This window comes from Triturus cristatus, chromosome 6 (assembly GCF_964204655.1).
Source record: "Triturus cristatus chromosome 6, aTriCri1.1, whole genome shotgun sequence".
Classification (NCBI taxonomy): Eukaryota; Metazoa; Chordata; class Amphibia; order Caudata; family Salamandridae; genus Triturus; species Triturus cristatus.
The window spans coordinates 152,502,498-152,528,805 of record NC_140589.1 but is presented as its reverse complement, the minus strand read 5'-3'; the positions used below and the strand labels follow the sequence as shown (position 1 = coordinate 152,528,805).

Here is a 26,308-nt window from a genome sequence, read left to right as displayed (position 1 = left end):
ACATAGAGAAAGTTGGTCTTCAGCTTTCTGTCCCCCGTGGCTAACTGAGACAAGCCAACCGATCCTTGAAGAGCACTTCTAGTCCCTGGGTGAAAGTGGAATGCAGGTCACACCATGATCATCTTTGCAGGCATATTCAACTTTTTTTCAGATTCTTCATCTGGCCTAGATATATTCTGAAGGGCGGGTAACTGGGAGGCCAAATAATACACACTAGATACTGATTAGTGATTACCTCTAAGCCAGTCTCCAAAAAATGCTTACAGACCGACCTATCCACTTTTTCAGAAATTTCAGTTTGCCCACTTGCAGATTATTTAGGGTTTCATACTTTGTGCTTTTTCAAGATGAAATCTCCCCTGTCCCAGGGGTCAAGATCCTATTTCAAATATCTTGCTGTCTGGTTACTATAAACATGTGAAACGGGCCAGGTCCCAGCCCCAACCTCTGTGATGGCATCTGCTTGTGTCCACTTCCCTTTCCCACTTTCATAGTGACTAGTGATTACTCCTGTTTTCCTGCCAGTTGAGCCATGTTCATGGTCTCTGGGCAGAGTTATTTCACACCTCGTTAGAGGGCTAAATCACTGGTAGGAAGGAAGAGTCCAACAGAACTTACTAGAGCTTACAGGCAACGTCAACTGGATGTTCATAAAGTCACTCTGACATTGTTTAGCAAAAATATACCCTCACTACTGAACTAGGTTTATTATTAGAAGTATTCCAAATAAAAGTTGAACCAACGCTCTTGAGTTAGTTGTCGATTTGTGAAAAATTATAATTTCAATGTCCCTTTTAAATATTTTTGAGTCATTGTTTCTCATCAGTAAATCTGCATGTCTCTGTGCTCTTATCTGATCTGTTTTGCTTTGTGACACGCTTCCCTTTGTAGCCTGCTCAGTCCTAAATCGTTGATTTCCCAGTGTCTTTTTACTTCACCAGTTTTCTTCATTGTCTATATACCCTCTATTGCGTAATCTTGAGTCTGTTGTCGAGCTGGGTAGTCCAATTACTGTAGCCCCACACAACCCACTGAGCTTTCCTGCTGGTGTGGAGTTCGTGCTTTCTGGGTTACTGTCTCTTAAAGGGTCCATGGACATAGTAGTAATTCTAGCCTAATTTAGAATGGCACACTTGAGAATTGCACTAAGAAAACGCACTTTAGATGCAAGTGTTTTATTTCAACAGTTTCATCCTGCTGCTTAGCACATGACTAATAATTACACAGTTTAATTAAAGGTGAGGGGGAGGACGTTTGTATTTTACTCACAGCCTCTGGCAGCTCTTATTATCTTAAGTGCCAGCAACTAGTTGTTTTTATATTTACACCCACAGCATGTTTTCTACAGTTTGTTTGGAGTTTCCTCGTGAAAAGTATTTGAAAGTGTATCATGCAGTTTATAAAAAAAAATGAAAACACGGACTTCAGTGTTCAGTTTCGAGATACCTTAGGTTTGCTGCTTTCCTTTAGTATTTTTTTTTTCTTCTACGTTTTTAAACAACGCTCTACAAACCATAGCTTGGTCCTTGCCATATAAATCGAGACCTATCAGCTTTGCAATGTTAATCATTTATTGTATAATGGAACATTTTGCCTTTTTTGTTTGGTTTAATCTTCTTCCTTTTGTGTTTTTCTTGTCTGTTTAAACGGGTTATGGAAATGATTTATTAAACTGTAATGTTTGGCTGGATTACTTCATGACGCCTCAAGACTTTCATTGAAGGTTTACCTTTGTGCTCAGTCTAAGCTACTAAAGATGAGGCGAAGTCACCCTTGCAGAACCTCATTTGCTTTTCAGGAGGTGTCTGCGAAGTCAGGTCAGTTGTTTTGAAAATGACCTTTTCTAACCCAGGTTGCACCCTCCTTCCGGTCATTAACAAAGGCAAATAGTTGAATTTTTGAATCTTTTTTTTATTTATTTTTTACGAAAAATGCAATGTTTTGGTGTATTTGCACAACATGAGGCAGAACGTTCAGTGTGTTTTCGGGGAACGGTTCTTTCATCCCAGATTTGCTTTCTTTAAGAGTTTCTCGATGAAATTCAACCTTCTCCTCTAGAGATTCCCCGTCGTTCAACACTGGTTGTTCGTAAAACATTATTTTACCTTTGCAGCCGTCACTTTTGCTTCTGGTGCCGATAGCTGGAAAAATGAGCCAGCCGGGATGAGTTGGCCGCTCCCTTTAGAGAAAGCGTTCACTGCACACCTAACAGTGCAACAACCATGGTCGCCGTCAACTCTTTCATGAAGACCAGTCCAGCTTTTCGTTCAATAAATACATGTTTGTCGCTGTTAATCACTAGACTGAGGCTGCGACATCAATTGGAAACCAAAGCCTTTTGGCAAAGACACTGATGCATTTAGTAGCATGGATGCAGACCGGGTTATGCTTCGGTAAGCAACCGAGAGATCGTGTGATGTCAGTGCGAACTGGACAACCGTTTTGGAGACCAGCCTGGTGCTAGATTAGTGTGTAGTTTGCCTCCAAATTTGTGCTCGACACCATAACAGCCCCGGGATACGTGTCACCTGGGAGCCGTGAAAACTCGAGGCAGGCTAGATTTTTTTTTAGATGGCCACTGGCAATGTAAAGAAGTATTTGAAACTGCGGGGCAATAAAAAACGGAAAGAATGGGTCTTAAATACACACTCAACCTACCAGATAAACGGCATACAAACCTGTAATCCGTCAATCCCTTTATCTGGAAAGGAGGAGGCGGATGCATAGAACTCTACTCCAGCTTCCGTCCACCCTGTCCTACAACTGCTTCAAGAAGACGCTCCACTAATATGAAGATGGGCTTCCAGGTGAACAAAAATCTTGATTTCATCGGTTTCCAGCTGCAAAGAAATCGTGGTTCGTGTTGATTTTAAAATTAAAAATATATACTTACCTGCTAGTAAATATTTCAGTTCAGTTAAAAAAACAACTTTATTTGCCAAGTAATCCTTTTTGTCGCTCTTTGCAAGAGGAGTGACGTAATACTTCCTCTTCAAACTTTAACTGGTGCCCTGCATTTACGTATTCTGTAGGATGGCGACGTAGCATTCTCCCATTAGGTATTCGTTTCCAAACGTTGAATCCAGTGATCTGCTTGATGACAAAGGAATGTTGATTGTAGCGTATTGTAGTCTGAGTATATCATTTATTGATAGATCGAAATAAAATGTCATCAACAAAATACATCAAACAATCGCAATAAAATGTTGCTATAAAACAAAAATAAATAGTAATCTGAATATTTGGTGTAAATATTGTGTCCTACATATAATTTACAAACCTATCCCCCAATGTTGATAAAAACATCCTACACCCAACGGAGCAACAGTTTTGGTAAGAATATGGAGTGCTCTGCAATTCTGGCCTCGATTTCTGATCATGATGTTCTTTCAAAGAGCACCCCAAGGAATAATGAAGGACTGCAGTTGGTCCGGATCACACAAGCGGGTACCCGGGTCTGGGGATCAAGTTTTCATGGTCTTCGGTGCATTTACCTGAACCTCCGCCTGCTGCATTGTACTTAGTCATCACTGGTGTTACGCAGACATTGCTACATTTATCTAAATCTATTCCGTTTTCATTCCAGGATTAGCTTTGACATTTGATTATGGAAATGTGAATGCAGAAGGCAGGCTGGCAGGGTGGGAGGCGGGGTCTTATTTAGTCATATCTGCTGAGAAGTGGGATTGAACATCTGCTGGACACAGCACTGCGGGTTCAGCTGCTGCTGCTGCGTGTTTGCTGTGCGCTGACTTGCAGGGCACCAGATCTCTCACTTAGCCAGGGCCAGTCTGAGCTCATGCCAGCTCCCTCTCCTTTCAGAGTAAAAGAAAAATGCATTCGCCCGCAGGCAGAATAGATAGCTAGCTGGGAGAAGAGAATAAAAACTCACTTGTCAGTCATGCTGGCGTGCGACTGTCGATAGGCTGTGAACCTGCAGAGCAGCGCTCCGCCTGGATGTGCGCCAGTGAACGGATGGGGTCGGCCCTCTTCATCCAGTGGTCCATTCCCATTTTGCTTCTGTCCATCAGAGCATACTGCTGGAGGCAATGGGTCAAGCCACTTCATCCATAGACCCCTTCCATTTTCAGTGACAGCAATTTGCTTATTCACATGCCCATAACTAACTGAAAAGGGGAGTTCTTAAGTGCCAGAGTTGCGTGCCACTGATTTATTTATTTTATTTTTTGTTTGCTTTTTTTTTTTTAATAACATTGTATATGTTTGGAAAGTATTACATTTGTGAAAATGAACGCTTTTTAAGGCCAGACCTATTGGCTTTGCCATCGTTTGTTCAGTTTTGCGGCAGTGTTAATGACCTACTGTACTCCATATAATTACAGGGTGGCCGTCTCCTATACTTTACAGCATTTCTGATGACCGTTATGTGGGCAGTATGACAAAAATGTTATTTCAGCAGTTCTTGCCTATTTTTACTGGGGGCAACAATCTTTGCCATTTACGCATACCCCGTACATTTCTGAATAGACTTAAATGTCCCTGGGCACATAAGCAGTCCAAGCTGATGCAAAAATGTTGGATCCTGAATACTACTGTGAATCGTGCTTTATGTGAAAAAAATAATGAATTCTCCCTCCAAAACACGTGGAGAACATTTTACAAGCAGCAGTGTACTTGTCATTTTCTTAAATTTAACACCGCTTGCTCAGTGTTTCTAATCTCTATTTATGATTACAATTTTGGGTATTTGTTTAAAATTTGAGCAAAATTAAAAAAAAGAGGCTTTTGGATTCTGTAGTTCACGCACTCCAGGGGCTATGCACCACTTGGTTTTATTTTTGCAGCGACCATCTTAATCTCTTGCGTTGGCTAAACTTAGACGAGTTGCAGGGAACTGAATGACCATGTGCAGGTTGCACAGAGGGCATATAAGCAAGGTTACTGAGCAGCGGGCATGCCAAAGGAATGTCTGTCTACTCACAGGCAGTGCCAGCCTCACTGTTGGATTAAAGTACAATGACCGACCATGGTGGAGCTGAGGCTAGTGTGTTGAAACTAAAGTAGCTTATAGTGAGTAAGAAAGAGAAACTGGTGGCTAAATGTACTGTGTTGCAGAATACCAGGGGGTCATCTTGTCAATGGGAGCATAGGAAAGTCACTCCAATCTAGATTTGGCTCTTGCAGCCCTACAGGTGATTTGAATAGGTGGTGAACAAACGAGGTGGTGGGCTAGCGATAGTGTTTAGAGATGTACTTCACATGGCACTATGTTTGGATTGCAAACTGAATCCTATGGATAGGGACTTCCTTACAGGGCCCTAGTTTTAGCGTGTCATTGGTCAATGTCTTGCTTGGCTCTGCGCTTCTGGTGGGGAAAGTTGTGCCAGAACTAACGTCAGCGCGCAGGGGAGGCGTCTAAATAGGCACCGCAATGTCGTTCCGGCAAACACGATGCAGACGACGGACATGGAGTTGACCAACGCCACCTACTGACGCGGAGGTGTACTGCTAAGAAAATTCTCCAGATCTAGTCTGACGCCTGGGGGTAATTTTAAGGATAGGAATCTATAACTAACCTATGTCTCTTACAGAGACATAGTTATTGAAGGTAAGTAGCTTGTTCTTTAAATTGAGTTGTTTACTCCATACTAATGGTCACTGCTCTGCAGAATTAACAGGCCTTGGAAAAGCCAATTGGTCTAACCTATGGGACCATTGGCTTTGCCAGTGCTTTAAGCAGTGCTGTACCACATCAGCAAGATGCTGCGCATCATGGTCAAAAGACAACAAACAAGCATTGTCAATGAGTGTAGGTCTCACCTACGCAAGAGCTATTGGCTTTGTCAATGTTTAAGCCTTGTTGTACATCAGTGCAGCATGGCTGAAAGTAAAGGATAAAGACGATATGATGCAGCCTGCATATTTTTTGTTCACTTTCAGCCATGCTGTACCGCAGTTGACCTTCTGTACACTTAGGCAAGACTTAATAACTCTGCTAATGCTTGTTCACGTAAGCCTGTACATTTCCACATTGGTTTGACTTGTTTGACGAGTGGAACTTTGTTATCCCGTTTCTGAGACTCTGCGCTTTGTTCAAAGGTTTCTGGGCAGCAGACCTGTTCTACGATTTCCTTTTATGAGAACGGCTTTGCTTTGTTGCACTCCCCATCTTGACCTCTGTGTTGGCTGCGGAACGTTAAGACTAAGTAGTTTTAGTAAAACTGCAGCCTTGCTGCGCACTTTCCACTTGCTGGGCAGGCAGACGAGACTTTGCATGTGCAGTTCATTTTCTGACCATAACTTTTACAGTGTGCATTTCCTTTGCCCCTGGATTGAGCTCATCTTTACAAAGTGTTGCTAAAGGACCCAGATGACAAACTAAACAAGCATTGGCATTGCCAATAGGTCTCGCTTTTGAGACCTTATAAGTATTTAGTTATGCAGCACAATATCGTTGGTGCAACAACATCAACTGTTACATGGCTAAACACCTATAAGGTACAAGGTTTAGCCATTCAACAGCTGATGGTGTTGCGCAAAAGATATTGTGCTGCAAAACTAAATACTTATAAGTTCCAAAAAAGCGAGACCTATTGGCTATGCCAATGCTTGTTACAATTATGGGCACGTCGTGCCCATCAGACCCCTCCCTCCCCACACACACACACACTTGGACTACTGATGTGCGCAGACTCGGGTGGCTTCGGCACCCTCCACAAAGGACGGTTGTTGAGCCCGCGCTTGGTGGGCACCAGACTTGTTTACACAGACATGAGAGCAGCAGCACCCTCGTGCACACACCTAGAGGAGCGGCGCTCAGTAGTGCACGCTTGGTCACCATCACCCTTTAGATACTCGTAGCAGGGGCGCAACTAGAGCCAAATTTCGAGGGGGCTAAAAAACATTCGGGTGGGGGGCTGACTCTTCCAGCAGTAGTTAGAGTGGAGATGCAGGGGCTCTGAGAAGGGGTGAAAAACAGCAAAGCCTCATTCACAAGCAAATGGTCTTTTAAAGACCTGTGAAGTACTCGGGTGCCCAGGAAGCCGTCTCAGCCTGGGTTGCCACACACGACGTGGGGGGAGTGGGGCTGCAGCCCTTTGATCCCAATGTGCATTGGGCGCCTGGCTCGAAGTCATCTGCACTGTCCCTTACTGTTCGTACCCACCCACACCCCTATTTAGACATGTTAACGGGCAATATGTTTCTTATGTGCATACTCGTCTACACTCCTCCGGAAGAAGAGCCTCAAACCCTTGTGGTTTCGAAATGAATCATTTAAAATACTGGAAACCCTGCTTCCGATGGTTTTCATTTTTTCCGAATTTTTTTGCTGTTGAAGTTTTATATAGCGCGAACGCGACCCGAAGGTATAACAGCGCTTTACATGGGCACCAGTTGCATTACAGACCCATTCATTTTGAGGCGCGGTGATATTAAATGATTTGTTTAGTTATGATTTGGGTTTCGTTAAGTTTCTTGGGGAAGAGGATGTGGTCCGTCAGCTAAACTGCCGACTTTGGTGCTGGAAACTCAGCCTGGGTTGCCACACACGACGTGAGGGGAGTGGGGCTGAAGCCCTTTGATCCCAATGTGCGTTGCGCGCCTGGCTCGAAGTCATCTGCACTGTCCCTTACTGTTCGTACCCACCCACACCCCTATTTAGACATGTTAACGGGCAATACGTTTCTTATGTGCATACTCGTCTACACCCCTCCGGAGGAAGAGCCTCGAAAGCCCCTCGTGGTTTCGAAATGAATAGTTTAAAATACTGGAAGCACTGCTTCCGATGGTTTTCATTTTTTCCGAGTTTTTTTGTTGTTGAAGTTTTATATAGCGCGAACGCGACCCGAGGTATAACAGCGCTTTATATGGGCACCAGTTCCATTACAGACACATTCATTTTGAGGCGCGGTGATATTAAATGATTTGCTTAGTTATGATTTGGGTTTCGCAGCGCGAAAGTGAAAGCAAATTTGGCGTGCCTGCTCGCGGCGCGAAATGAAAGCAAATTTGGCACGGGCGTTTGGCGGGGGAGCGCATTCCAGGCGGGGGAGCGGACCCTTTGAAGTGCTCCCAAAAAGCGGAGTGCATGGCGGCACCAAGCGAGTGATTGTGCGCGTGCTAGCGATGCAATCCGCTTTTTGGGAGCACTTTGAAATGCCCTTTTACAATAGTCTCGCTTTGTGATCGCTTACGCGACAGCAAGACGAGACCTAAAAAGTAGACATTTCATAGTGAATTCAGTACTTTGGAGAGCAACTCATGGCCGTGCGCAGGTATTAAGCCAATACGAATCGATGTCCTCCGAAGAGAGTCTAAACTACAGGCGGTCTTGTGCGCTACTTTTTATCGTGTCTGGGCTAGGCATGCTGATCAGACACCCACGAAATTGCAATTCGTTAAGTATACAAACAAGCTACTTCCAAGATGAGTTTTATTTTCTTTCTAATGTACAAATTTGTTTCCGAATGAATAACTGAATTCCAATTGCAACACAAACTACTGATTGGAAGTGTGATGGTGGAGACTAAAGCCCAGTGGTGTGACCCAGCCTTGATAGCGTAAAGTGGGCATGCACAGTGCATCTTTCTTGTACTAACGCGTTTCCTGAGGCTGCTGTGCGCGAAATGCCATTGTTGTGATTGTTGGCGTTGTCTCTTTAAAAGCTGCGTTAAATGATGATGCCATAATGCGCGTTGCTACCTTCAGGCATTACGATAATTGATTAGCTTCACATTAAATATTAATGGTGGTTTATCCAAGCATTTACCTGGTAACTATGGTTTCCTTTCATTTTAACGCTCTCCCTGTTCGCTGTGTTTCAGACAGCTGCAAGAGCAGCAGCGCCAGAAGGAGCTTGAACGGGAGCGGCTGGAGCGAGAGAGGATGGAGCGAGAGCGGCTGGAGCAAGAGCGGCTCGAGCGGGAGCGGCTCGAGCGGGAACGGCTCGAAGAGGAGCAGCTCGAGAGGGAGCGAGAGCGCGAGCGGCAAAGGGAGCGCGAGAGGCAGGAGCGCGAGCGCCTAGAAGAGCTGGAGCTCGAGCGCCAAGAAAGAGACCGCCTCGAGCGGGAGCGAGAGCGGATCGAACGTGAGCGCCTCGAGCGGGAGAGGCTCGAGCGGGAAAGGATCGAACGTGAGATAATCGAGCGGGAGAAGCTCGAACGTGAGAGACTCGAACGGGAACGACGAGAACGGGAGCTGCAAGAACAGCTCGAAAAGGAGCAGCTGGAATGGGAAGAAGAGCAGCGGCTAGCCAACGCTGGTAAGGACACCCTTCCCATGTGTATACATTGTTCACATCTGAGGTGCTGTCTGTCCCTTCACCCTGCTCACATCTGAGGTGCTGTCTCCCTTCACACTGCTCACATCTGAGGTGCTGTCCCTTCACACTGCTCACATCTGAGGTGCCACTTCACCCTGCTCACATTTGAGGTGCTGTCCCTTCACACTGCTCACATCTGAGGTGCTGTCTGTCCCTTCCCACTGCTCACATCTGAGGTGCTGTCCCTTCACACTGCTCACATCTGAGGTGCTGTCTGTCCCTTCCCACTGCTCACATCTGAGGTGCTGTCCCTTCCCACTGCTCACATCTGAGGTGCTGTCCCTTCACACTGCTCACATCTGAGGTGCTGTCTGTCCCTTCGCACTGCTCACATCTGAGGTGCTGTCTGACACTTCACACTGCTCACCTCTTTGGTGCTGTCTGGCACTGCTCACCTCTTTGGTGCTGTCTGACACTGTTGACACTGACATCTGGGGTGCGGACGCTGTCTGACACGCGACATCCGCGGTGCTTGCTATCTGACATCCGTGTTCACCGGAATCCGTGAGGTGCAATTCTGTAGCCGGTTTCTAACCCTCTGATGCTTTGAACCTGTACATCAGTCTTTGCTTGTATTGCCACCGCTATCAAGTGCTCTGTACAAACTGCTTAGAATGGCGCACGGCCAACTTAGTAAACCCAAAAGCTTCAGTTAGTTAGAAGTTTGCTAAAGTAAATATTTCATATTTAATTGTTTAACAAGTAAAACAACTATTTTTCTTGTGGTGAAAATTATCTTGGACTCTGGAAGTCCTGGTTGTAATCGTGGGTTCTCCATTAGTGTGATTCTGCGCATATCACATTGTTCCCCCTTGGCCTTATGTTTAAGTTGATATTAAAATAGCATGTGACATTAAAATTTTCACAGCGCTCTCTACGTCTTTCTCTTCCCATCTCTCTCTAGCTTTCTCTCTCCCCTCCACCCGACCAGATTTCCTGTTATGCTCTATTTGCAGGATTTCCTGTTCAAAATTATCTTGTTTTTATTTTTTTTCACATGTGCAGTATACCCCTACACGCTAGTAGGTGGTGTCATTTGAATCCGCATTGCGTCAACCGTGCCAGAAATGACATGTGATGTCACATCTGACACCTTTTCAGACACTCCCTTTCATCAGAGCTGTTCTGGACACGGTGCACTTTTGGGCTTATCCACCCAAATGTCGACTCCAGGATATTCAGCTTTGACACCAATGTTTCACCCTCTATCCTGAGTTTCAGCGAGACTGACCGAAGCTACTGGGCCTCATGGCATTCTGCTTGTGACACATGGCCACTGGCATAAGCGGGCTGTGCAGTGGGACTTTAAGTTCCAAGGGGCACAGCATATTGGGAATCTCTCAGACATGGTCCATATCTTTGAAGGAACTGCAAATGATCTGCAGTAGTGGTTAATGAACCACGATTGGGTCAGCGGCAGACCCCCCCTCCCTTCCCCAACCAGATCTGATAGTGGTGACAGATGCGTCACTCCGGGATTGGGTCGGCCATCTGGGATAGGTCGAGATCAGAGGTCTCTGTTCTCAGCGTATTCCACATCAACCTACTGGAGCTCAGAGTGATCCGACTGGAATTAAAATCCTTTCTACCCTCCATCAAAGGAGGGCTAATGCAAGTGTTGCCTAACACTACCACTGTGGCACTACAACAACCAGGACAGGGTGGGGCTGTGGACCCTTTGTCAAGAGGCCCGCACCTCTAGACATGGCTGAAAGGTCAGAGCAAATCCCTGGTGGTTAAACACCTAGAGGATTCTCTGAACGCCAGGGCAGACACTCATTTGAAGATGCCTAGAGGATCACAAATGGTGTCTCCATCAGGAGGTGGTGCAAGGTCTCTTTCAGCAGTGGGGAGAGCCTTGGTTACATCTATTCTCCACTGAAAATGTGCTGTGTCCGCAGTTTTGCATGCTTGAGTTTCCAAGGCGACTCTCACTCAGATGCTTTTTGTTTTAAGTGGAGTTCAGGCCTCCAGTACAACATTCCGCCCCCACCACTCTTTGCCCAGATTTCTCAAGAAGATCAGGAACGACTGGGCCCAAGTCATCCTTGTGGCTCGGGACTTGGGTCGGGGAGTTCGGAGTCCCGAGTTGTTGAGCATGGCCATCAGTCCTCCGATCAGGCTGCCCCTTCAGGAGGATCTCCCGTTACAGCTGCAGAGGGTGCTCCACCTGAACCAGGCAACGCTCCGTCTTAGTCTGTGTAGATTGAGTGGCTACAGTTGACAGCTTTCGAGCTCTCACCTGAAGTCTGCATTGTTATCTTGGCAGCCAGGCATCCCTTCACAAAGACAGTATATATTTGAGATTGGGCAAGTTTGTGGCATGGTGTGCTGAAAAACAAGTTGACCACCTCCTTTCTGCTCCCTTTCTCAGTTCCTTCTGTTTATTCTTGTTCTTGCCCAACAGGGCTGTGCCTTGGGCACCTTAAAGGGCGATTTTTCTGCAACCTTAGCCTTTCTGCTTTTGCCAGAATAGCCATCCCTGTTAAAATCCCCGGTCGTGAATAGGTTTTTGAAAGATCTTAAGCACATGTTCCCACCTCACCCTGCCCCAGTGGGACCTCTGTTTAGTACTCACCTCTCTGATGTGCGCTCCTTTCGAGCCACTGCACATTTATCCTTTCAAGCTCCTTATAATCAAGATGGCTTTCCTGGTGGCCATAACATCCGCCCAGCAGGTCAGTGAGCTCCAGGCTTTGTCGTTTAAACCCCAGCATTAACTGAACAAGCTGGTCCTTCCCACCAGAGCTTCCATCCTTCTAAAGGTGGTCACTCCCTTTCATGTAGGCTAATCCATCACCCTAACTACCTTTTGCTCCACCACATAGAAATACTGCCACAACTATATCAGTGCAACAATTTGCATGCAGTTCTCTTGTAGTGCTTCCTTATCCAGAGGTGTTGATTTAGGTAGGGGTTCAAACCTTTAGGCTTTCAGAGTGAAAGATCAGTCATCTTGCGAGCTGACTGAAAATCAAGAACTGTAGAATGCTTTCAAAGATCCGCTCTCATCGGAGTGGCACCAAAAAAAATGTTTGGTCGAGCGTCTTTGTAGACTGGCCTCTGGATAGTGTCATTCCTCTCACAATAAAGCACCTACCACTCTTATTTCATCTGGACTTCTTGCTGCTTGAATGCTTAACCATGTTCTAATCAGTTGTGTGGGGTAAGTCTATGCATCCATTGAATGCAGAATCCGATGCATTGAGCAGTCTGCCACTTGTGTGGCTTCTCAGATCAGAAATGGGGACTGTCCTATAATCATTGTTCTGGAAATAGGCACATTTTTGCTTTCTGAAATATAAATAATCCTCAACGCTAGGAGATACATGGGGAATTCTATTTCAAAGGTAAATTATTAGTGAGAAGTCTGGCATCCACTGCATACCTTATGAAAAGAGGAATTTTTAAGAGTTCTGCTAATTTAGAGTGGTAACTAATTTGGTGTGACCTGCTTACTGAAATGTAGTCCATCTTTATGATGAGCCAGATGACTTATTATCCTATCTGACCTAGCTTTAGTTTAGTTTTGGCATCAAGAAAGCTCCTGTATTCTAGACCCACTGCAAGCCTTTGACATGTAGTCTGCACGTAGGCCTGCAAACAAGTGTAGTCTAAATGTGAGGACGTCAACAGTGTCTCTGTAGAAAGGCCAGATTTAGGGAGGTCATTAAAGCATTATTGGGTAGTTAAAACATGACATGGCGATAGCAGTAAATGAAAAATGCAATCCAGCTGTACAACAGGACAGCGGAACAAGGCCCACACCCATGGAGAAAGTTTTCATATCGTAAAAGGATATCTTCTGTAGATCACTCCATCACCCCAAACAAGCTGAGAGTCCAGGGGACGGTTGAAAGTTTGGAAATTTTGACCAATCTGTATATCAGTGGTCTGAATTTATTACAGGAGCTGAGAGGACGGGGTCCGCAGTCATTGTATAGGGTTTTGTTATGCTGTCCGCTACTTAACTTACTGATTGTGTGTGTATATATATATATATATAGGATGTGGTAGGAGAAGAGTTGTCATAAAATCGAATGTGGGTCATCTGATGGGGACAAGTGTTGGAAAGCTACAGGTTTTCTCGATCAAGTTGCTTATGCGAGTTGGTATAGTAACGGACTCCTGAGAACTTCTTGTGTAATTTGAAGTAAAGCATATCTTGGAGGCATATGTTAAGCCTTCAGTGTATCTCGTGCTTCTTTCTGCAGTCAATAGAGAGCCTTTCTGAGAGGCAGAAACTTGGAGACAAAGGTGTCGCACATGCTTGCCTTTACCTAATCTAGCCTTTAGTGTTCTGTTTAAATGTCCTCTTGTTTCTAATCCAGAACTGCCCTGTACTCTTCCTTTTCAAGGTGATGTGAAGAGTAGTCCAAATGATTGTGGGTTCCTTGAAAGGGTGTGGACATTTTGTATTTTTCTCCTACTTGTTTTTCTACTGGAGCAGGGGCTCTCTAATATTGAGTAGAATAAGACAATTTTTGACCTCCATTTATTCAAAACATTTAGTTTGAAACTGTTTACAATTCCGATTATGAAGTGACGTGGTCACTACAAGTAAACCAAAGGTGTTGATTGTGATTAAGATGAACTCTTCTGTTGTCAATTCATATTAGTTTATGGACATGGCCTCCTAGCCAGAAGGCAAGTCCTTGACGTCTAGTGAAGTAGAGGACTACATTGCTGCATTTGTTGGCCTCTTGCCAGATCAAGTGTTCTTTTAGCAAGGAAGTATGCTCTGCCAGTCTCTGGTTTCATTGCCATCCTGTCTTCATCCACCAGCTGCTGTGACTATTCGGCACACAAGAGAACATTGCTTACGTGACATAACAATTGACTTAAACAAGACGTGACCTACTGCAGTAAGCTGCTGAGAGTTTAGTAATTGTTGTATCTTCTTTATTCAGGAATTGCAGTAGAGTAAGAAGGGTGCTGGCAGCACTAAGCAGGGTTCAGGCAGAATGCCTTGTACATTCTATGGTTCCATCTTATATACACATTCCATCTGATGTACAAGTGTTCCACAATGAATATTCCACTCTAATTCAGAACACCATGTTACTACACATCCCCTTCCCTAACTAAAACAAATTGAACAAAACAAAAAAGAAACAAGATAACAGTCCACTGAGGACAGGACACTTCTAATGTAAGAAGAACTATTTACACACTAAATCATGCAAAGCTTTTGGTGTAATAATACGTCTCCCATACCTTGTGGAGACAGGAATACTATCCTTTACACACACTGGCTCAGACTCACTTGAAGCTGCGGGAATGTCTTGAATGGCAGGTCTATGCAAACCTCCAGCAACTGGTTCCGTGTTTGAGTCACTGGGCGTAACTCATGTCCTGTCAACACATCCGACCAGTAACACTATGTGAAACATCGGGTGATCAATCATGTCCAGTCACCAACTCAGAACCAGTCTCAGGACTTTACCACCAGAAATCATCACACTTTCCCCTTTCCTTGGATGTTTTTTCAGACAACGAACGTTGCTGTCGTGCGACTGCAGCATGGCTCATGTGATGGACACTGCCATCATCCAACACAACAGTGTTTCGCAAGACTTTGGAGACCGTTCTGGGTTCAGAAACACGAGGCTGCAATTTTCCAACTTTCTTTGCACTTTTGATCCTTACCAATTGACCAGCCTCTAAAACTACATTCTTGGTGCCATGTTTAGTGTCGAAATATACTTTGTTTTTACTCTGTGAATTGGAAATGCATTCTCCGACTTTCGTACTGTCCCACACATTTCCTACTCCTACCCATCCAACTTGGATTCATTTTGCAGTAAGGAAATCTCCCTCTCATAAGTCCAAAGGGACTCTCACCACACGTGTCATGAATTGTGATCCTATACAACCATACAAGCTTGTCTAGTTCAGTATCCCAATTCTTCTTCTCTTTGCTTGCTAATTGTAAGGCACCTTTAATAACTCTGACTCTTTCTACCACGGAATTACCCATGGGATGATAGAGCTGCAAATCTTTGTTCTATACCAGTGACCTCCATGAACCTTTTCATAACGTCAGACTTGAGCTGCACACCGTTGTCGGTTAGACTAGAAGCAGGTAACCCTTCTCTAATAAAGCATTCATCAAGAAATCGAATTACTGCAGCAGTGTTAGTATGTTCTACAACCTTCACTTCAATCCACCTGGAAAATAGGTTGACTAAGACCTATTTACACAAACTATCCTGCCAGCTTATTAGTCCCATAATGTCCAAGGCCAACTCTTCCCAAGGTAGTTGAATTACTTTCTGACCGACGCCGCCATTTTGAGGACGGGCACGGTCTAGTGTTTTGCATGCCGCTGCCTTCAAAACGGGACGCTGCGCAGGTGCGCAGCGGACGCGCGCAACGGGCGCGCCGCTGGCGCGCCAAAGGCGCACCTAAGGCAAGCCCGTCTGCGCCCGTCAGCGTCCCGGAGGCGGCCGGTGGTAGCCCTATCGTCGATTCTACCCATGAGATGTTGCCTACTATCATGTATTAAAGAGATTTTTTACTTAGTATTGGTGAGCACATGATTTGTAAACCCCACTCTGCCGCGGCTTTGTTTGAGGAGGCCGCCCCTTGCAAAGACTGCAATTGGGAGGCCTCTTATGCTCATGCGCCGCGGGGTGAAATACCGCATCCTGAAAGGACTGAAATGTATAGGGGTGGGGGTGGTATGCATCTTTCGGCATCACAGCTTAATATCCGTTCAGTTAGGAAACATGAGTTCCAACTTCTGGAACTATTAGAGGACTCCTGCCCTGATATGTTGTTTCTAACGGAAACCTGGCTTACTGAGGCCTCTAACCCCACGATAGCTGGGGCGATCCCTGCAGGCTACCGGATTATGAGGAAAGACCGGGGTAAAGGAAGGGGTGGGGGATTGGCTCTTATTTACAAAAGCACCTTTAGTTGTACATCGCTTACCCTCCCTGAGATCGAGGGTATGGAGCCCTTGGGTTTTCTATTTACCATCTCGGCTCATCAGTCTATGGCTGGGGTGATTATCTATCGTCCTCCTGGGCCGGCGGGGAAGTTTTTGGAGGCAATTAGCCACATTATCTCCCCTCTAGCCGCCAAATATAGTCACTGCCTGGTTCTCGGCGATTTTAACCTACACATGGACAATTTGTTATCACCGGAGGTGCTCAAATTGTATGAATCCCTCGATATTTTACGTTTGCGCCCTTTTGTCCATCTGCCTACTCACGACAAGGGTCATATTCTAGACCAGATTTTTTCCTCATCTCCTATAGATGCTAATGCCCCTCTCCCTCTTACCTGGTCGGACCACTGTTTGATCCACTTTAGGGTTTCCAAGAGCCCAATCCGTTCCCGCCCCTTGACTAATGTTCGCGCCAGCAGTTTTAGGCCTTTTAATCGAATTACTTTAGAGGCCATTCAGAGCGCTCTGCAATCCCATCCCATCTTACTCTGCGGGACTCTTGAAAAGGATGTGCACTCCCTCGATCAATGGCTATCTCATAGAGCCCTGGAACTTGCCCCCCTCCACTTCGAGAGCGACAAGATCGCCAAGTGCATCTGCTCCCTGGTACACTGAGGCCCTCAGAGCAAATCTGCCTGCAAACATCTGGAAAGGATTTGGTGAGCAAATTATACGGCTCCCGATAAATTGTCTTATAAGAATGCCTTAAGAGACCACTACCAGAAAGTCTGAGAGGGTAAGAGACTTTGCTTCTCTACAAAAAATAGATCAAGCCGGTAATCAAAGCCGAGAACTTTATAATATTGTTAGAAATTTTACCTCCCCCGCAGTGATCAGAAGTCCGTTTGTGCCATCGAGTAAATGGACTAACATGATGTCCTCTTTCTTTTTTGATAAAGTCAAAAGGATTCAGAACACGTTTGAAACACACTCCCCTGATCTCACTTCTGATTTAGACCTTTTCGGCACTGCTGTTTGGCCTGAATTTTCCCTTTTGCAGTTCCCTGCCATCTCTATGGTCCAATCCCTGTCCATTATGAAGTCTTTGAAATCAGGCTCTCCGGCCGACCCCTGCCCTGCCAGGGTGCGATCAACAATTGCTGAGGCTATTCACCCTATAGTCGATCAGATTTTAAACAATTCCCTGCAAGAAGGTCTTGTGCCTCAGTGCTGGAAACATGCCAAAATTCTCCCTCTGCTAAAAAAAACCCCCGCGGATCCGGAGGAAACTGCTAACTACCGCCCAATATCGCTACTTCCTTTTTTTGCTAAGGTGTTGGAGAAACACGTTGACTCCATTCTCACGGAGTACATAGAGTCTAATCATCTTTTGCACCCTAGTCAGTCTGGCTTTAGGGCTAACTTCAGCACTGAAACTGTCCTTTTAGAAATATCTGTGACTATTAAAACCACCCTTGACAGGGGTGGCAATGCGGTGTTGGTCCTTTTGGACCTCTCCGTGGCATTTGACATCGTGCCCCATGCCAGACTGTTGCAGAGGTTGGTCGAGAGGGGCGTAGGTGGGTCGGCTCTGAGTTGGTTCAGGTCCTTTCTCGGTAACCGTCTTCAAACCCTATTGTCCCCTCTGTTTGCAGCTGCTATCCCTCCTTTGAATGTCGGGGTCCCACAGGGCTCTATCTTGAGCCCTACTTTGTTCAACGAGGCAGGCAATCGGGGTCATATACAGATTGAACAGCACGGGGCAAAGATAGTATCGTATGCTGATGATACTCAGCTGCTCTTCACCTGTGCGAAGGGCAAAGAGTTTGACGGCGTCGGAATAAATTCCTGCCTCTCAGAAGTTTTCTCGTGGTTGAAGGAGAACCAAATGAAATGCAATCCGGACAAATCCGAGATTATCTTCTTCGGCCACTGCCCTTGCGAGACCTGGCGTAATTGGTGGCCGCGTGATCTGTCCCCTCCCGGGTCGTCTGTGACCGTAGTCAAGAATCTTGGAGTCAAGATGGATTCCTCACTTTCTATGAAACCCCAGATTCAGTCAGTGGCTGGGACGTGTTTTGGGATGTTAAGAATGATGAGGAATTTCCTCCCTTTGCTTGCTGTCCCTTACAGAAGAATAATAGTTCAGGCTTTGGTCACCTCATGCCTGGACTAAGCTAATTCCTTGTATTTGGGTCTCCTCAGATACTTGATCTCTCGTTTGCAGGTGATACAAAATGCAGCGGCCAGGGCCATCTTTTTGGCCCCTTCTACTACTCTGACCTCTCTGCTTTTGGCGTCCCTGCATTGGTTGCCGGTTCAGAAGAGAATCTATTTTAAAGCCCTGTTTCTTGTGTTCAAAGCTTTCAATCAGATTGGAGCTCCCTACTTAAGACATAGGTTCCCTCGCTGTATCCCTCAACGCACTCTGAGATCTTCGTCTCCGCTCCTGACCTCTGTGCCTATAGTTACTCTTGTGCGGGTCGGCGGCCGCTCTTTTCAGGCGACTGCTTCCGGCCTTTGGAACAATCTTCCCCTGTCCCTTCGCCAGGGTCAGGATCTGCTTGTTTTTAGAAAAATGCTGAAGACTTGGTTATTTCAACTGTAATCTATTTTGGTTGGCTGTATGTGTTCGGGCATTGTGTGTCATCTGTTATGCTGTTGGGATGTGGTTCCTTTATTCTCAGCGCAGGGACACTCCTGGGATTAGCCGTGTGCTTTATAAATACCAGTCATAACATAACATAGTTTGGGACACCCTAAAGAAGACATAGGTGGGTTGAGTATCTTCTGACTTTTGTCAGCACATTCACAACTAACTCACTCGCGTACAAGTCTTTCAATCTCCAAATCCACCCTGGGCCACTAATACAAGGCTTTAATGTTTTTCTTTGTTCTTGAAACACCTGGATACCCTTCATGTCCAATATTGATAATTTTCTGTCGCATTCCTTTGGGAGGAATGATTCTTTCACCTCAACACACAAACTCTCCAAGACTTAATTTGTTTCTAACTTCCCAGAATGCTCTAATTTGTGGATCAGCCTTGCATTCATTGGACCAACCATTGGAAATGTTGTCTTTCACAACCTTTATTATTTCATCCGTCGCAACTTCTTGCTCCCATTCATCCATGCGTAAGCCACATAAATCAGAAAAAAATCCTGCAACACAAAAATCATTCCACTTACTCTGATCAACCTCTCTGTGGCAGAGACATTCTGCTAAGAAAGTCGGCTATAATGTTTTTGACTCCAGGGACATACTGCACCTCATATACAAAATCTTGGAGCCTCATGGACAACAGAGCTATTCTTGCTCTGCACTAACCTCTGTGGTAAGCAACTTTGTCAAGGGTTTGTGATCGGAACGGAGAATTAACTTTTTGCCCCAAATGAACTTCCTAAAGTGCTCCATGGCCCAATCACACGCCAAAGTCTCTCGTTCAATGACAGAGTACTTCTCCCCACAAGGGGAGAGCGAACGTGAAGCAGAGGCTATCGCGACCTCTACGCTCTGCTCTGTCAATTGAGAGAACCCCTCCAAGCCCTGTACCACTTGCATCTGTGGTGACCAGTATCAGTAGCCGGGTCAAAACCTTGTAAAGTAGGCACATTGGTAATGACAGTTTTTATATCTTGAAATGCACTCTGGCAAGCAGCACTCCAAACATATGGGGTCTTATTTTTCATTAACTGACGCATTTTATATTTGATTGACAAACTTTGAATAAAACTCCGCTAAACCCAGGAATGACCAGAGTTCATCTTTGAACTTGGGTGCAGGAGAATTAACAATAGCATCAACTAGCTTCACTTTGGGTTTAATTCCTGTCACGAATCTCATGCCCTAAGTACGTAACCTTTTTTTCTGCAAATTTACACTTGCTGCTTTCAGCAACTAAACCAATGACTTCTAAGATCTTAAGAACTTCCCTGAGGGTGGCATCATGGTGAGATTTACTCTTTCCCATGACTAAGATGTCATCTTGAAAGAAGACAACTTCAGGAATGTGACCAATCAGATTAGACCTCAACCTTTGGAAGACTGCAGCCGCCAACGCTAATTCGAACGGCATGCGTTTGAATCTGAAACAACCAAAGGGAGTGCAAAATGTGGTCAGATGTCTGCTTTTGGGGTCAAGGACAACCTGATGGTATGCAGCAGATAGATCTAGTGTAGAGAACCATTTGGCATTACCTGTAAGGGACAACATCTCATCAATTCTAGGGAGGGGGAATTGATCTCCTAAAATGTTATTTAAGTATCTCAAATCAACACATAAGCGGGTCTTTCCATTGGCCTTGCGGGCCACGACCAATGGAGAAACCCACTGTGTAGTTTCAATTACATAGTTCTCAAGTAATTTGTCCAATTCAAGTTTAACTTCATTTCTGACAATGAGAGGTATGTTGCATGCTTTATGTATCTTTGGCACGGCACCTTTCTTCAAAATAATTTTATGGGTAAATCCTTTAAGTTCACCCATTTGACCAGAAAAAAACAGTGGGAAATTCTTCTATGACCCATTTTTTTGTGTTTTCACTGTCACATGAAATGAGAACCTGCTCCTTGCTATTAGGATACAGGATGATCTTTAGATTCTTCTGGCCTTTCTATCCTAGGACAGATGGTCCTTCTTTAGCAACATATAATTTGCCTGTAGAGTGCCTACCTTTAAATCGAAACACCAGTACTCTGAAACCTAGGATATCCATCTTCTCTCCTGTATAGCTTTCAGGAGCAATGTCACTAGGTTCCGACACGCTACCAATACAGGAAGTGAAAAGCTCCTCCCAAACATGTTTGGAAGTGATCTTATATGGAGAACCCGAATCAGCAGCCAACTGAACGAGCACACCACCTAGGGAAACTTGACAAATGGGTTTAGTGGAAGATGTATCAGAAATATTTATTACAACATTCTTCTTCATGTTGAAGTGTGTTTGCACCTCCTCATCACTTGATGTAGAGTCACTATAGTGTTCTGTTTCTTGTACACATGCTACTGTACCTTTGGATGTTTTACTGGATTTCCTTCTGCAAACCTTTGCGAAGTGACCCACAATGCCACATTCAAGACATTTTGAGGATCTTGTAGGGCATCTGTCAAAGTTAGCAGAATGAAAGCGACTACCACATCTGTAACACACCAGATTGCCCATTTTCCTGGTTTCAAAATTTTCTTTTTTTTCCCCTCTACTTTAAGATCTGTTACTTTTGTGACTCATTTTACCCTCCGAGATCTTGCTCACAACCTCAACATCCTTTTTATCATGAGACAGGGTACCTTTTACACAGCGTTCCGATAATTCAGCTTTCTTAACCATAGCAATAATGTCCTTAAGGTTACCTTCACCCTCAACCCATAACAGATCCTGCATGTTCTTATTTTTTGTGTACATGACAATTTGATCCCTGACCAATTCGTCATGTAACTGATCAAATGTACACTTGCTGGCAAGTTTCTTTAACGCTGACACGTATTTTTCGATACTCGTGTTTTTCCTGCTTTCTCTGAAAAACTGTCTAGTCACAGCTATGCATACAGTAGGAGAAAAATGATCATCCAGATCGCAGCTTTAAATGAATCAATATCTCGCCCAGCCCTTGCATGCTTTTGTAGCTCATTGTAGACACGCAAACCTTCAGGACCTAAACACTACATAAGTACTCCTTTCTTTCTTTCCTTCCGGAGAAAAGGTTCCGCTTGAATCTTCCATGTTTGCAATGTAATTTAGAAAGTACTCTTTCCAGTCTGTCCACGCAACTGGTGGTTCTCCTGGCACAGCTAAATATTCCCTTGGGGTATTAATGTGCATGGCAGCTGGAGCACCAATAAGGTCACGCGATGTTGTTCTAGTGCAAGTGGTTGTAGACATGACTTGGAGATAAAGAAAATGCCAAAAGTACAATAAAAACACACTTGAGTAATTGTCTTGGAAAATAACTTGTACAATGCTCCTTTAGTGGAGAACTGATGCTGTATTGGCAAACAGTTACTGCGCAAACATGCTCCCAATATCGGCTCATAATATAACAATTCCCCGATGAATGTGCTCTGCTCAGCACCCCAGTGCAAAGTGAGTAATGAAGAAAGAAGGAAAGAAAAAACCCGAAACAATAAAAGGAAATTCCCTTTATGCTTGTGGAGAAGGATCGACGCTTGTCTGATCGCTTGTAAAATCGCCACTCCGGTGTAAATCGAAGTGCCGATGCACTGTTACTATGGCAACCAGCGCTTCCAAAATGTCCGCTGTGCGTGACCTCCATGCATGCTGATGTCCGCTGACAATGCGTGAGCAGAATCAGTGAGAACGTCGACACAGGCACCTCTGGACCATGGAGATCAAATAGAGGAGAGTGCGGTGTTTGAAAGTAAAGCGGTTGCCCAACCGTAAGTAAGGCCTGCCTGCGTGCAACACTTACTAGAAATGACAGTCGGAAGTGACAGATCCTCGTAGATCGCCTTCATTCAATACCATAGATTGGATCTGGTCACTTGTGGATAGTAAATCCTCCGTTAAAAAATAAAAAAAATCGTCTCCGTGGTTTCAGGTAGCCTCCAATTAAAGCCGACTCCGTGGCTAACAGCACTCCACACGCGATTAGGTTTTGCCCAGCCCGTCGCCAAAATTGTAGTAAGCTGCTGAGAGTTTAGTAATTGTTTTATCTTCTTTATTCAGGAATTGCAGTACAGTAAGAAGGGTGCTGGCAGCACTAAGCAGGGTTCAGGCAGAATGCCTTGTGCATTCTATGGTTCCATCGTGTATACACAATCCATCTGATGTATGTGTTCCACAATGAATATTCCACTCTAATCCAGAATACCATGTTACTACACCTACGCTTGTAGGAGATATTTCCTCAGAACAAGGCTAGACACATTTCTTTAATTGAAGAATGAAGGACCTCGGATTTTTAGAATAGAATACTTTTCTTTAATATTTTGTCTATACCTGAAGTTTTGTCTTCAGAGTTCTTTCTAGCTATGCTCAGGATGCTATTTTTGTCTTCACATACCTCTAGTTTATTTTTTCCCCACACACTTTTCCTTTAGCCTATACACAGGTGTTTTTTGACCACCTCGTTTAATTGCTTGATTCTAAAAGCAGACCGTTATTTGCATCATGATGTTAGGGAAACATTATGCCGTACTATACTTTTTATCTATTGACTTCTCTTCAATCACAACACGACTAGTGTCAAAACTAATATACAACTACAAACCACAGTGAAAATCACCAGCTCCCAACCATGGTTCTTTGAAAGCTCTCATATCAATGGCACATATTTTGCGGTGCTCTGAACTTGGAATTAAGCATCTAATACCGGAGGGGTTTAGCACCCAATTGGTCAATGTGAAAAACTCCTCCATAATACAGTATCAAGATGTTTGACGTCACTAAGTTTCATGACCATGTAGGTGATTGAGGCCGGAGGCAGTGTTTTTATAAGGTCATGGAACTCCGAGGTGACTTGCGGGATCCTTATCCCATGTGGAAGAAGCTATCTTGTTCCTTATGATACATGGCCACACCTCCCCTTTCCACAAATGACTTAAATCCTTAATCGTGTGCTTCTACGAACTACAGAGTATGATTGTGTATGTGCAGAAAAAGAAGGTTCTCTGTAGAGGGAAATACATACAAAATGCAGCTTTGTTTGCTGAAATGCATACTAAATGCAGCTTTGTTTACTGCAAAAAACTGATATAAGCAATTTAATGTCAATTGCTTTTAAAAAATGGCTGGGGCTCTAAATTTGTGGTAACCTGCAGAGATTCATGCTTTTGTGCAATAAATTCAGTGCAACAGAAATGCAGGCATAAATGCTAACTCGCTGCTAAGAACTGGTTATTTTAAGAGAGAAATAGCTGAAAAGTGAGTTCTTTATTTAAATAGTATTTGTGATTCTGTTAAGTGTTCTGCCTGTCACACTGTGCACTGGCTTTGATAGTGGACAGTCTCACATTAAAACTAGACTGTTATAACCTATTACAGTAGATCATTTTTTTTTATAGGTCTATTAACTAAGCTCTTTTGTTTTAGCAATGTATATTATATATATTTTAGAGGCTTTCAGCCAGCTGCCTTCATGCATTGGCCTGCTGCCATTCAAATGTAACTTCTGCCCGCTACAGCATTCAGTATAGGTCATTGCATCAGCCCAATTTTCGCCATTGGCTAACTTCTCTGTGAGTGATGCCATTCTGCTCTTAAGGAGCACATCTGCACTCACAGTAGCTTCCTTCAGTGAATAGACCACTAAGGTAATTTTTTTTTTTTTTAAAGACTGAAATGTTTGTGTACATGTATATCATTTTTTAGGTCGAGCATTCGAGATCTCTCGTATATACTTTAGTATATACATGTGTATGTACTTTGTGGGCTCTGAAGATCAGCCCTAGGATTTGTCTGCTTCCGCTTAGGGACTTTTTTTCTGTGCATCTGCCTCTATTTAGCTGTCTTGATAGAAAACGACCAGCAGAGGTCAGTAAAATACCAGAATCACTAGCATTCTCTAGATTCCAGTCCATATAAATTGTCTTCGACGCGCACCCGTAGACAATATTTTTTTCAAATCTTGTATTTTCAGTGATGACCACAGAAGGCCCTGCTTTTATTTTAAAAACAGAGCTTTGGACTATACCATTTCCAGCTGAAAGGCAATATTTCTCTCCATGTGCTCCCATACCTGGCGTGTCACGCAGTTTGGTATTTAGTTTCCCTCCATGTTCTCGACCAGTAGATGTTTCAGCACCCAGGCTAATGTGCTGCATAGCTAAATATATATAAGGTCCCAAAGACGAAACCCCCCCCCCCCCCCAAAAAAATAGTTTTGCAACCATGACAAGCGTAGCCAAAAGGCTGCCAGCCAACAACAGAAAAATTGGATTTGCCAAAAGCTTGTTGATTGATCTGGTTTTTATTGGCTATGCACAAATATTTTCTGGGCATGATTTTAGAAAGTAAAATGTATTTAGTTTTAAAATACTGAATGTTTGATGGCGCATAAATGAACATTCAGAAAAAACATGCTCCACCGAATAGAAATGCATCTGCTGTGCAGCTTTACCACGTAATATTTACTTATTTTCCATAGTACTCCATATTTCCTTGCTTGTGAGTAAAATCCAATTTTCATTAACCCACAACGTGCATTATTAGCTCTGAAAATGTGTTCTGCATGGTTTATTTTAAAAAGAATATTATTTTCAATATAGAACATAAAACAGAAGCTGCAAGTGTACAGGAAAAAAGATAGACCAGCCAATAGTTACAAACATTGGTTATAAAAATTGAGAATGTATTATAGGTGACAAGTAATGACTCCACTAGAACCTATAGGAACTTTGGTGGAAGGTTTCCGTTTACAACAGGCAATCTTCCTTGTATTTTAAATTAGAAGACTTTCTTTTCCTCTGCGCAATGTTTTCTGCTATCGGCAAATACCGTTGGTAGTTTCCTAGCAGCTTGTCTATTCGTAATTATTGAGCTTTTTTTTTTAAAAAGTCCTCAATTGCTGTATTGATTGAAAACAAATCTACCATTATTCAATGGGCCATTGGCTTTTCTCAAAATTGTGTCAAAAGTGATATTACTAGTAATGTCAACTAAGGCTGTTACCATGAGTAATTGAATTCGAAATCTGGTTCTACATTGCTATGACGTAGCAATTGAGTGAAACAAATACTATTGCTATGTCATAAGGAGAAGCTCTTGCTTCCACTATGATCCCCTGGATCTCCACAGATCAGAGTAAAGTGGCAGAATGGAAGCTGGCAGTCTCACCTGTCCTCTTCCACCTCTTAGCTGTCTACAGATCACTGTGCCAATAGCTACATTACCAAATAGCCAGGAGCACTTCCTAACCTGCTCTGGCAGAGAAACCTGTCTCTCTGATGAGCAGCTCCCACAGAGCAGCTGTCAAAGCAGCATTTACTCTTTGCTCTTGGTGTCAGCAGAGGGCGATCGAGTAGCTGGCAGTAGGGCAGATATGATTTTTCAATGGAGATAGAGAGGAATGTACATACAGATGAGGATGGGTGTCAGAAGGCCATTATGGTGGAGGGGTTGAGTGACGCTACACCTGGTTTATAGTTTCTCATTGGGGAGTCACTTAAGCCG

At 44.2% G+C, this 26,308-nt stretch overlaps 1 protein-coding gene across 5 annotated transcripts in view; it reads left to right on the top strand.

Moving 5' to 3' along the window:
* The window catches only part of ENAH (ENAH actin regulator), a 668,777-nt gene that overhangs the window by 405,032 nt on the left and 237,437 nt on the right, over window positions 1-26,308 (top strand). For all 5 annotated transcript variants that reach the window (XM_085610395.1, XM_085610392.1, XM_085610391.1 and 2 more), the window contains one exon: window positions 8,787-9,223. In XM_085610395.1, coding sequence (XP_085466521.1) covers window positions 8,787-9,223 — 437 coding nt within the window. The remainder of the gene's footprint in view (window positions 1-8,786; window positions 9,224-26,308) is intronic.